Source organism: Tachysurus vachellii, chromosome 25, assembly GCF_030014155.1.
Source record: "Tachysurus vachellii isolate PV-2020 chromosome 25, HZAU_Pvac_v1, whole genome shotgun sequence".
NCBI classification, from domain to species: domain Eukaryota; kingdom Metazoa; phylum Chordata; class Actinopteri; order Siluriformes; family Bagridae; genus Tachysurus; species Tachysurus vachellii.
The window spans coordinates 10825245-10838679 of record NC_083484.1 but is presented as its reverse complement, the minus strand read 5'-3'; the positions used below and the strand labels follow the sequence as shown (position 1 = coordinate 10838679).

General features: G+C 40.2%; 1 protein-coding gene across 6 annotated transcripts in view; it reads right to left on the bottom strand.

Moving 5' to 3' along the window:
- Window positions 1–373: 373 nt before the first annotated feature.
- The window catches only part of galnt1 (UDP-N-acetyl-alpha-D-galactosamine:polypeptide N-acetylgalactosaminyltransferase 1), a 117184-nt gene continuing 104122 nt past the window's right edge, over window positions 374–13435 (bottom strand). For all 6 annotated transcript variants that reach the window (XM_060861431.1, XM_060861428.1, XM_060861430.1 and 3 more), the window contains 5 exons: window positions 11042–11222; window positions 10310–10449; window positions 9024–9122; window positions 8765–8899; window positions 374–2316 (listed from right to left, as the gene is read on the bottom strand). In XM_060861431.1, coding sequence (XP_060717414.1) covers window positions 2170–2316; window positions 8765–8899; window positions 9024–9122; window positions 10310–10449; window positions 11042–11222 — 702 coding nt within the window. In that variant the 3' untranslated portion in view covers window positions 374–2169. The remainder of the gene's footprint in view (window positions 2317–8764; window positions 8900–9023; window positions 9123–10309; window positions 10450–11041; window positions 11223–13435) is intronic.

Below are 13435 nucleotides of genomic sequence, written 5' to 3'. Positions count from 1 at the left end.
GTGATAGTGCTGTGTTATTCACATTGTGACTGTGAATGAGCAGGTGTACTGGATTTATGAATAGATTTGATTTCACAACGAACCCCAAACATTCTCTACTCACCTTGAGAGAAAGCGAAGGTGCAGCTTCCACACAACCGAAACATCACTAACGCTTTAGAGATGAGAAAAGGGGCGAAGAGTTTATATCAGAGATGCCAATGAAGTGTCAGTCATTACATGGAGGTAGGGGACAGGCTTATGGTTAGGGTGAGAGTGGTTGGTGGAGGAGGAGGAGGAGGAGGAGCTGCCCCTTTTATATACTACTATGCTCTAATTATGTAATTGTGTATGTTTGTGTGTGTAAAAAAAAAACAGACCATGGCATAGCAGATCTGCTGGACTGTAAACTTCCTCTAGTTTATTTCTCCAGCCTGTGGATCAAGCTCTGTGTTCTGTGTCCTGTCAATCATCAGGCCACACCATCATTCAGCTTTAAAGAAAAAAAAAATAATCCCTCTGACAGTTAAAAACATTAACACACATGCATGCTGCTGTTGCTCTCTCTCTCTCTCTCTCTCACACACACACACACACACACCTCTGTAGAGATGAAACCCGGTCACATCAGAGGAAGGGGGAAAATCTGTGTAAACTCTAGTTGTCCATAAGGGACTAAAGGAGTGGGATGATGGGTAGAACTCTCTGATGTCCCTTTCTGACCTACTACACACACAAAAGAGTATCCGCTTGCTCTTATTCCTTTCCATCATGCCGTCCGAGTCTCTATCCTGTGAGAAAATGTCCTGTTTGTCCTTTGTCCAGATAGCAGAGGGTGAGACGTTGAAGCGGGGAGCAGGGCGTCTGTCTTTCACATCCACAGTCAGTGCTAAGCAGCATTCTCTTTTTTTTTTTATCTCTTTTTTCTTTTTTTTTTGCAGCCTCCATTGATATGAGAACAAAGTACAGACACAAAACTTTAACGAATCACACGATTTTACAAAGCAATACAAAAAGTCAATTAAATGAGTGAATAACTGAATGAAATAAATCAGTAAAATAAGTATTATGCTAACTGAATCTCTTTTGGCCTTTGCACAGGTTATAAAAACAAAACAAACCAAAGTGATGCTGTGTGTGTGTGTGTGGATTTAAATACAGGATTTACACACACATAAAACAGTAACAATTTCCATACAGAAAAAAGAAAATGCACACACACACACATGGTGTCAAGGCTAAGCCCTTAAATTTGTAACTGATACATGATTCCATGTCAAAATAACGGCTCTCTCGCTCCTTAAAGAAATCCCTATGTCTAAGTAGAACGTAACTGTTACTAACCAGAGGGACTTAAATACAGAGAAAGCAAAAAAAAAAAAAAAAACACATTTGCAAACAGCACCTAAAGTAAATACGTTTAAAATTCAAGGAATGACTGAGGCTAAAAAAAAAAAAAAAAAAAATCTATATAACAGACAAAAGATTCGACGTAATTCTTGATTAAGACGGTCACCCTGTTCTCTGGTCGCTAATCTGATATTTTATGTTCGTCCTTAATTAGAGGATTAGATGAATCTACGTCGTAGAGGAAGTCCATGGCTCCTACGTTGACCAATCAGAGAACAGATGAGGAAAGCAGCTACTGATATGTGTTGCCATCTGAATGTGCTCGATGCTTGTTAAACTTGTGAACGAATTAAATAAAAAGCAAGAGTGTAGCCACACATACAGTGTCCCTGTTTCAGCCACACACACACACACACACGTGCGTGCACATGCACACAATATTCTGATATTCTAAAAAGGAGGCAACTGGTAAACATCACCTAATCACCCTCTGCTCCTTAAAGGAAGACAAGGCCACAGATCCTAAGTTTCTCTGCGTTAAATACAGTCTCTTCTTCTTCTTCTCTCTTTCTCCAGCTCTGTGTGGGTGTCAGTGAAGTGGAGTGATGGGGAGATTAATGTACATGTGTAAGTCTGTTATTTTGGCTCTGCCTCAAGACCACACCATTGGTAAGTAAAAGGATAGTGTAGAGAGATCATCCAGCTTTCTCCCTATCTAGCTCACTCCCTCCTTCCCTCGTTCGCTCTCCTTTTCTTCTAACGCCACCAGAGCTGGTGTGAAGAGTGTGTCCGTTCATCCGTGCGTCTCTCTGTCCGTCCTCATGTGCGTGCGCTGTGTGCTCAGAAGATTTCGGGCAGTGTGACATTGCGCAGGAGCCACTGTTGCGAGCGGCTGCCGCTGCAGTCTCTGACGCTGGGCACCTGGCTGTCGTCCTCCGACGCTTTATCCAGACACTGATTACTGTTCACGTGCACCAGGGTCAGCTTCTGCAGACAGACAGATAGACAGAGAGAGAGAGAGAGAGAGAGAGAGAGAGAGAATTTTAACAAGTCAGAAAAAGGCTAGGTAATCATTATTAATAGTAAAGAGAGCTCCTCTGAAATCCCACACTCTTTCAAAGGCTGCCAAGCTTGGCATTGAATGAGAGACTTTAAAAATCAAACCGAATCCTTGCTTCGGTTTCGAAAAAATAAATAAATAAATAAATAGGAACACGGAGAGAAAGTCCTGACCCGGGTTCAATGTTTTCCTTCTGCTACAGTAAACTGCTTTTTTTTAGCTTTGCTCTATCAGAAAATGTATCACCTAGTACTTGCCCTCGTAAGACCATATCATGTGAGTTAAAAGATTACAGAGAGAGAGAGAGAGAGAGAGAGAGAAGAGAGAGAACAATGTTTGTGTGTTATGTTTACATTGCAGTTAAAGCTGTTATATATGTGATTAGTTTATTCCATGGCAGTGTGAACACAGGTCACATAAATCCATCAGCACAACGTTTAGTTGTCACGTGTGTGTGTGTGTGTGTGTGTGTGTGTGTGTGTGTTTACACTCTGATGCACATTGTCAATTTCAGTTCGTGTGGTTGTTATCTCAGTTAATGCATCATTTCAGCAGCAGCAGCAGCAGCAGCAGGCATTAATGTCACACAGGCCTTTCTCATGTTCATGATTACGGTTTAAGGAAACTGAGGTTTCAGATCATGTGAGATTTACTGTATGTACCTTCACCATAGACATAAACTGTTACCATAGAAACAAACTCTCTCTGCTGCCTTTGAAAAGCATGAAACTTTCACACAGTTCCGGGGTTTAAGTTGAATGAAGTGACTTCTGCTCATATACAAACATTGAATTCATCTGAACCGTTTCTTTCAATTGCAGATTCAATATATAGAATTTTATTCAATATATAATAAAATGGAGATTCTTTAAACTCCATGGGTCTGTTTAATTTATAAAAAAAATGTACATGCAAGCGTAAGCAAGTTTAAAATCACTGTTACCAAAGCAACAAGGGTCTGGTGGATCCTGTGAGTGTGTAGCTAACGTTAGATCGGTACGTTTGCTGAGTGTTTCCTTTCCTCAGCTGCATGTTCATTTCAGATGACCGGAAGAGCAAAAATGTTCCTATTGTCTATCCATCCATTCATTTTCTGTAACGCTGATCATACTCAGGGTTGTGTGGAACACGGGACACAACCCATCATAGGACATAGTCTCACACACAGACATTTTGGATGTTGGACTGGGGAGAAAAGCAGAGTACCCAGAGAAAACCCCCAAACATGGGGGAGAGCAGGCAAACTGCACATACAAAAGAAAAGGTATGTATGTATGTATGTATGTATGTATGTATGTACTGTATGTATGTATGTATGTATGTATGTATGTATGTATGTATGTATGTACTGTATGTATGTATGTATGTATCCATGTATGTACTGTATCTATCTATGTATGTATGTATGTATGTATGTATGTATGTACTGTATGTATGTATGTATGTATGTATGTATGTACTGTATGTATGTATGTATGTATCCATGTATGTACTGTATCTATCTATGTATGTATGTATGTATGTACTGTATGTATGTATGTATGTATGTACTGTATGTATGTATGTATGTATGTATGTATGTATGTATGTACTGTATGTATGTATGTATGTATGTATGTACTGTATGTATGTATGTATGTACTGTATGTATGTATGTATGTATGTACTGTATGTATGTATGTATGTATGTATGTACTGTATGTATGTATGTATGTATGTATGTATGTACTGTATGTATGTATGTATGTATCCATGTATGTACTGTATCTATCTATGTATGTATGTATGTATGTATGTATGTACTGTATGTATGTATGTATGTATGTATGTATGTATGTACTGTATGTATGTATGTATGTATCCATGTATGTACTGTATCTATCTATGTATGTATGTATGTATGTACTGTATGTATGTATGTATGTATGTACTGTATGTATGTATGTATGTATGTATGTATGTATGTACTGTATGTATGTATGTATGTATGTACGTACTGTATGTATGTATGTACTGTATGTATGTATGTATGTATGTACTGTATGTATGTATGTATGTATGTATGTACTGTATGTATGTACTGTATGTATGTATGTATGTGTGTGTATGTATGTATGTATGTACTGTATGTATGTACTGTATGTATGTATGTATGTATGTATGTACTGTATGTATGTATGTACTGTATGTATGTATGTATGTATGTATGTACTGTATGTATGTATGTATGTTTGTATCTATGTATCTAATAACTACTTATTTCACAAGATTATTTGAACCTTAAAAAAATCCATTAAGTTGCCCAGGGTTGTGTCCATTAAGCCATAGATTTACACACACACAAAAAGCGAAAGCTACCATCACACATCAATGAGAAATCCTAATTAAATAGTGGTGATGACTTGCCATAAGAAGCAGCCTAATCACTGATAACATCAGCAAACCAGACCAAACCACACACACACACACAGACACCGACCGGCACACACAGACACCGACCAGCACACACAGACACCGACCGGCACACACACACACGGACATCGACCAGCACACACACAGTGTCTGTGTAGACACTGACTAACACACACGGACACCGACCGGCACACACGGACAACGACCAGCACACACACACAGACCGGCACACACACACAGACACCGACCAGCACACACACAGTGTCTGTGTAGACACTGACTAACACACACGGACACCGACCGGCACACACGGACAACGACCAGCACACACGGACAGACCGGCACACACACACAGACACCGACCAGCACACACACACAGACACCGACCTGTAGACACTGACCAACACACACGGACACCGACCGGCACACACACACACACACAGAGACACCGACTGGCACACACACAGTGCCTGTGTAGACACTGACCGACACACAGACACCGAAGGGGCACACACACCGACCGGCACACACACAGACACCGACTGGCACACACAGACAAACACACAGTGTCTGTGTAGACACTGACCGACAGACACCGACCGGCACACACACTGACACACATACAGTGTCTGTGTAGACACTGACCGACACACACAGGCACCAAACCAACACAAAGACACACACCTACCTCAGTTTGTAAGTGATGGTAATTTATGCTAAAACATGCAGTGGAGGTAGTAGCTTTGACAAGTGATCTTTGTCACTCTCTCTCTCTTTCTCTCCCTTTCCTCCCTTGCTCGCCCTCCTCCTCTCTCCGTGTCTAAAACAGAACTTTAATCGACAGTGAAAAGTCTGCTGCAGGCTTCTGTTTTAGTCCTTCACCCCCACCTCCCAGGAATAAGGCCAGTGTGATGATGATGAGGAGAGGCAGGGATTAGAGGCAGAGAAACCAGTGATGGCTTCAGCAGAATGTACAGTGTTATTCAGCCTGGCCGTGTTCTAATCTCTCTCTGTTTGTCTGTGCAATGCAGCAGCTTTATAACTCACTCAACATCACTGGGATATATAATCTGGGACAGCTTGCTCATTACAAGTAATACCACCATACCTCCAACATAGCAGACCACCATACCTCCAACACTGCATTGTGTGTGTCTGTGTGTATAATGTAAACAAAACTCCAGTGCATTTCCTGAAGAAAAGGCAAAGCAGCATGAGCAAGTCCCCTGGTGATGGTACGAAGTTGCTAGGGCTTTGCTAATACACTATTCCATGTGTTTGTTGGGGTGTTGCTAGTTGGTTGACAGGTTATTGCCATGTGGTTTTAAGCAGTGTTGTATAAAGTACTGTACTAGAAAGCAATACTTGAGTAAAAGTACAAGTATTAAAGTACTAGAAAAAGACTTTGGTAGAAGTGAAAGTTACCTTTTAGAATATTACTCAAGTAAAAGTCTTAAAGTATCTGATATATACTGTACTTAAGTATCAAAAGTCATTTTCTGATATTTCTGAAGTATTTGAAGTAAAAAGTAAAATCTCAGTGATTTTCGGTAGGCATAAGAGCAGGGGCGGTTCTAGGATTTCATCTTTAGGGTTTTAGCCCTCAGTGAGAATTTAAAACAAGAAGAGTTTTATATTATATATTATATGACTACACAGTAAGCCAAAGGTTATGGTATTATTAAATGGCAAAAGTGGACACCAAAATTTTATGCATGATGTAATGATGCCAGTCTTGAATCAGATCAGTTCATGTATGTGTGCATTCTCTACAAACAGTGTGTCCAATGAATGCAGTCAATAATAAAAAATATTCACAAGACAAAGACCAAATCAATAAATGTTATTTTTATTTAGTATTGAATGGATTGTTTGCATTAATATTTTGTTTGTGCTATTAACTCTGGTAATAAGAATAGTGAAATTTCACTGCTTTTGGTAGCCTGATTTCCGCCGATTAACGTTACAGATAAACGCCTCCAGCTCTGACTGCGCGTGCACGTTGCGCGTCCCTGTGCTTCTCCGTAGAACATGCGGAGCAGCGTAATGCAATCTAGGAGCAGTAATTCGCCAAACCGCCCTTATTGCAGTCGCACACGTTTCTTCTGATTTTATTTTGTAGTAACGAGTAACGAAGATGCTTAGTGGAAATATAGCGGAGTAAAAGTATACATTTTATCTAGGAAATGTAGTGGAGTAAAAGTGAAAGCTGACAAATTTAAATAGCATAGTAAAGTACAGATACGTGACATTTCTACTTAAGTACAGTAACGAAGTATTTGTACTCCGTTACATTACAACACTGGTTTTAAGTTATTGTAGGTGTTTGCACGGGGCTTACTCTGCTAAATGCGGATGGTATCTTTGGTTTGCCAGACAATAGCTAGTGATCTCTAGGATGTTGCTAGGTGGTAGCTATGGTTTCAGAAGGTTAAATGGTTGCTATGTAATCTTATGTGGTTGTTAGGGTGTTGCTAGGCGGAATACAGGTATTACTGTATTCCAGATAACTGCTGGTTCCGGATGGTTGCTAGATGCTTGCGATGGTTGTCCTAGTGGTTCGTATTGTGTTACCAGGTCATAGCTATGGGGTTCCTGTTGGTTGCTATGGTGTGACAGGTATTTCTAGTGGTTGCTACTCAGAATCAGAATCAGAATTATTGGCCAAGTGTGTTGACACACACAAGGAATTTGGTTCCAGCAGTTTGTGACTCTCAAAGGTACAGACATGAATGACACTATACTATACAAGTATACTGTATTCCAGGTGCTTACGAGGTGCTTGCTATGGTAGTCCTGGTGGTTGAAAGGGTGTTTCAATACTTATGGTGTATTAGATGGTTGCTAGGGTGTTGCCGGCAGTTGCTATGGTTTCCATATGGATGCTATTGCTTTGTTAGACTGCTAGTGGACTGCTAGTGGTTGCTCTATAATATAATTACTGTATAATAATGATGAATTTTTCTCCACATGGATTAATTGTTTATCCATCATCAGCAAACAATAATTCACCTAGGAATTTTTAAAGACTACTAATGCCATAATTATTGGCACCACCAATTACTACATAAATACATTTTACTTATTTAAAAATGCATGCATTTAATCTATTTAATCTAATTATTTAATTATTTTAAAAGTGATTGTTGACTTACAGAAAATCTATTTTCCCTTTTGAGCATTTTTCAACACATGCACAAAGAAACCATAATAATAATAATAATAATAATAATAAATAAATAAATAAATAAATAAAACTGCCCTTCCACATAATGAGCACGCTAGTGATAAGAGCACTGTATAAGAATTGTACAGTAGAGTTTACATCCATTTTTCATCAAATATTTATCACCACCTTCGTAACAGCCAGATGTTTAGATGAGCTGAGCACAAAGGAAGTCCTTCCTCAGAGAAAAACTAGTCTAGAAACCAGAGCCTGAAATCAGATGTGTGCTGTGGTCAGATGTTTTGGTCTTGCCCAACATCACAGCTAGTGGCGCAGAGGCTCTACTTCACATTTACATTTACAGCGTGTAGCCAACGTCCTTATCCAGAGGGACTTGTGCTTATCTCATTTATACAGCTGAACAGTTGAGGGTTAAGGGCCTTGCTCAAGGGCTCAGCAGAGGCAGACTGGGCATGCTTGGCTTTTAACTCATGGCTTTCTGAAAATTAGTCTAACCCCTTAACCTGTGAGCACCACTACATGGAATATTTTAGCTTAAAACATATTTGCCTCTGTCAGGGGGCTGCGACCAATCTTTCATCAAGATATAAAAAAGTTTAAAATGTTCTGCATGGATCTAAGTGTACCCTGTATGACCTTATTAAAGACCGACCACTTACTTATACAGCACTGGAATAAAACCTCTCTACTGTATGTTTGCGCTCGCAGTTTCGCTTAATCCAGATCTTATTCATTTGTGAATGACAGTAATTCTGTTACTGACTCCACACACTCACCAGAGGATCGTACTCCCACAGCTGGTTGCCTTTCAGATGATGGCACTTGAGCATCATTACAGGCCCGTTCAGTTTGGACACGTCTAGACACAGGTCGTCTGTTCGAATCTCCTTATTGGCTGTGTATGAAAAAACCTGCAGACACCACACACACACACACACAAACACAGAGAGAGAGAGACATGAGCATTTTCTCTGCTCAGCAGGGTAATTATAAAATGATGAGCTAGAAAGAAGAGACAGGAGAAATCCTCCTCACCTGGTTGCCTCCCATTCCGTGACAATTGAAGATGCCCACTTTTTCATTCTCTTTCCGAGCCATGTTATCCAGACACTGGTTAGTCTCCACGTTACGGATCTGTAAGATACATGGACACGTTAAAAACTAGCTGTGTATGTAGAAATGAAATACTGCTGTTGTGCTTGGTCGCTCTGCTGCATGCTGAAGCTGGCACACTGATGAAATATATTTCTGTGGGAGCTTTGCTTTGCACAGACATAAATAAAAGTGTTCACTGCTGGCCTTGTGTCAAACATGTAAACATCACTAATTATAGAAATACATTCACACAGCAGTGGAGGAGTGCACACACACTGAGATAAGTGAACCATGTACACACACACATATACACACAAACACACCCCAACACAAGTATACACACACCCACACATGTATACATACACACACACATGCACACATACATGTATACACACACACGTGAGCATACACACACGGACATACACACCAACGTATACACACAAATACACACACACACACACACAGGATTCGTTGCACTCTTTCAAATCTTCCCCTCAGGACCAAACACATTTTGCAATCCTTTTTAACCTCAGCCAATAACAAAGTTCAATGGCCTTCAGTCTCAGCCACACCTAGTTTGATTGGCTATATTTTACGGACGCATCACACCCTGCACACACAGACAAGTGTCAGGCTTCCTGTCACGTGTGAAAGAAGATGAAATGCCAGAGAGAGACCTCAAAGTGTGTCTCTGACATCACAGGGCAACAACAAACGTCAGAGTGATGGACAGACGGAGGACGAAAGTGTCAGCAGAAGAAAGTGAGAAGATGGACAACGTGTCACACATCAATGACAACGCACATGGTTTCTTTGTGAGGAAGAGAGAGAGAGAGAGAGAGAGAGAGAGAGAGAGAGAGAGAGAGAGAGAGAGAGAGAGATGGGAGCAACAAAATAGATAAAAATAAATAAATAGCACAGATAGTCACATGAGCGAGAGAGGACAGAGACAGACTGATAGAGTGTGGGAGACAAAGAGAAGGAACAGATGAGTAGTGGTGGAATACTAATAATCTAATAATGTGAGAGAGAGAGAGAGAGAGAGAGAGAGAGTATAGTCTATATTTGTTTCTTTCACTTCTCATTTCTTCCTCACTCACTTGCCTTAATAGCACAGTCCTGCGTGTGGTTGTGTGCAACATGATACATGTCTTACACTGTATTTAAATTGCACCCCGTATGTATGTGTGTGTGTGTGTGTGTGTGTGTGTGTGTGTGTGTATTACCTCTCCCAGGGAGTAGTAATGGCGTGGGATCTGGGAGTCAGGATAGATGTTCTCGAGGTACCAGGAGAATGGCTTACACTGCAGCTTCTGTCTCAAGGCTGTCCTGGATGAGACGTCCCCATAGTCCACTTTCGTCACTCCTACACACACACACACACACACACACACACACACACACAATAGTAAAAAGCATAACTCAGTCAGTTACATAGGAGGAACAAAAAGAAAAAAAAAAACAGAATATTTATTAAAAAGGGAACATTGTTTTAAGAGATTGAACAAATTCAAAAAGAGGAAACACCTCTAAGCAGAGGCAATTGAGATCTCTTCCAATTTATTTAACACCCACACACACACACACACAATGCTTCAGGCTGCTATGGGAAATATTGACAATGACATTAATATCCATTATGTTCCATCTTTGTGTCAATAAAGCCCTGCCATCCAAGACAAAAATACCCTAATATCCCTGAGAGAGACAGAGAGGTGTCAGGTATTGTGTGTGTGTGCGCTTGTGTGTGTGTGTGTGAGAGAGCGAGAGCGAGAGAGAGAGAGCAACAGAGAGATGCAGACAGACAGAGGGATAGACAGAATGAGGAGGGGCTATTGTGGGCATATGTGTGTGTGTGAAGGATGAGAAAGAAGGAGAAGAGATTAGCAGACAAACAGAAGAGAGAGACAGATGGAGGGAGAAAAAGTGAGGGGTTTGTGTAATGGTGTGGAACTCACCAGGTGAAATGATGTAGAAGAAATTCTTAAACTCATCCATCCACACCTCGGCCAGGCGTCTGTTGTTCTTGTTGATGATCTGGCCTGTGCCACCGGGGAACGTATATGGCGTGGCCTTACGGAAAACGTGTCCCACGTGAGAACACGTCACAATCTCTAGCGTCCCACCACACTGCCAGATCTGACAGAGACAGAAACAAATACATTAAAGAGCTAACAAACAATTCATCACTCCCAAATGTACAATAAAGAGAGAGAGAGAGAGAGAGAGAGAGAGAGAGAGAAAGAGAGAGAGAGAGGTTTTATCATCAGTATAAAACTGGAAGGATTCAGATAGCTAGTTTAAATGTGGTTGTCAAAAAAAAAAAAAAAAAAAAAGGCAGAAGCAATTTTACCTCTGCCTGAACGATCGGCAAAAAAAAATTACAACCCAATCTCATTTCATTTCATTTCATATATGAAACTTTATCTGTAGCGTTTCAGGGCTGCTTTTATTACGGCACAATTACACCCGCCTCTTCCCTCACATCAACCTAACAGAGCAACGTGATGATAATACACAGCAACAATAAATAAAGAAATAAAAAGCAGAATGTCACGAATGCTCTTTGCTTTCCTGTATCACTCTTTGTGCTCATGTATAGCTGTTAAACAAGCAGCCATTTGTATATTATAATATTTCTCAGTCAGGTCAGCACAGTCCTTTTACAGATAAACTAATCAGCCATGTGTTTTTGTTTAGTCCACACTTTGCAGTTATAATAATGAACACTGTTGGCTTTTTGGGTGTAACTTTGGGAATCTGTGTTCACACTTAAACCTTATTGTTCCACGCCAACCTTTACAAATCATGTCTTCACTGAGCTCGCTTTATGCACAGGAGCATTGTCATGCTGGAACAGGTCTGAGCTTCGAATTTCCAGTGAAGGGAAACCGAAATGCTAGACAGAGACATCCAAAACAACTGTGTACTTCCGACTTTGTGGGGGATGTGGTAGCCTAGTGTTTAAGGTGTTGGTCTAGTGATTGGAAGGTTGTGAGTTTGAATCCGGGTCCACCAAACTGCTACTCCTGGACCACTGAGCAAGGCCCTTACCTCAATTTCTCAGTTGTGTATATATATATAAAAAGAGAGATTAAAATGGAAGTTGCTCTGGATAAGGGGGTCGGCCAAATGTCATAAACAGTACCGGTTTGGCCATAAAGTGTACAAGATACTGCCTTCTGTATTGGTTGTTTCAATAAAAAGTCTAAAATTTAAATGAATCTGTGATCTGAGAACTTGTCGCCGTTTTCCATCCTCTCCTACTGCCTGCAAGCTGAAATCAGAAAGTAAGATCTGTGCTAACTTGCACATCTCAATGCTGGCCCTCACCTAAAACACCATAGTTTAGTTTTGAGTGCCAGTCAGAAATAACGACAACACAAGCACTCCATCATTATCTATCCACTACACTTTTTTTTCCCTTGAAACTGATTATTTTTAAATAAACAACGAACAAAAGATGATTCGTAATCAATTCAAGTCATGAAAATATGCTGATTTGCAGCAATGCAATAGTAGAATCACAGACTTTTAGACTTTTAGTATAAGATAAGCAACTGAATTAATCAGGCTTATGTCAGTTTCAATATGGCATGTAACTGTCGTAAAACATGAGCTAATCTGCAACACTAATCTGGTGGGGTTTCAGACAGACTGTTTTTACTGCGGTATGATTTTTACAAGTAGACGCCAAGGCTATGTTGGAAAATAAGCAGAATAAAACCAAAACGTCTGCACTGTTTGGGTAAAACATACAGTGCCATGCAAAAGTATTCAAAACATATGCAAATCTATAAAAAATAAATAAATAACTAAAATAAATTAAAAAAAAATCAGATCACCAGATTTGTCTGGATTATAAATGACAGGACTGTTCCAGGCAGTATTTGTACTGCAAAGCAATTTGCTCTAAAAATAAATCTTCAAAGTCCAAATTCATTATTTGTCAGCAGAAAAAAACTGAAACATGCTGCTTGTGTTTAACTCCTTCGGGGTAGAACTTGGAATAAGGTTCGTGTTTGCTGTAAATCAGCTTTGCACACTGTTTAGGAGTTTAGGAGATTTTCACCAGTTCTTCCAGGCAGAGCTGCTCCAGGTTCTTGTATGTTGAGTGCAATTTTCACACATAGGATTCAGATCTGATCTGGTGCTGGACCACCGTATAACATTCACCCACCTTTTAGTTTTAACCACCCTGTGTTTAGGACCATTGTCCTAATGAAAGGTGATGTTTCTCACAATCTTTATTTAATTCTTTGCCTTAGACTAGGGCAGTTTCTCTTGTTATAGCCCCTTGTATTGTGCCCAGTCTATACTCAGAACATGAATCCCAGACACTGAGGATGAAA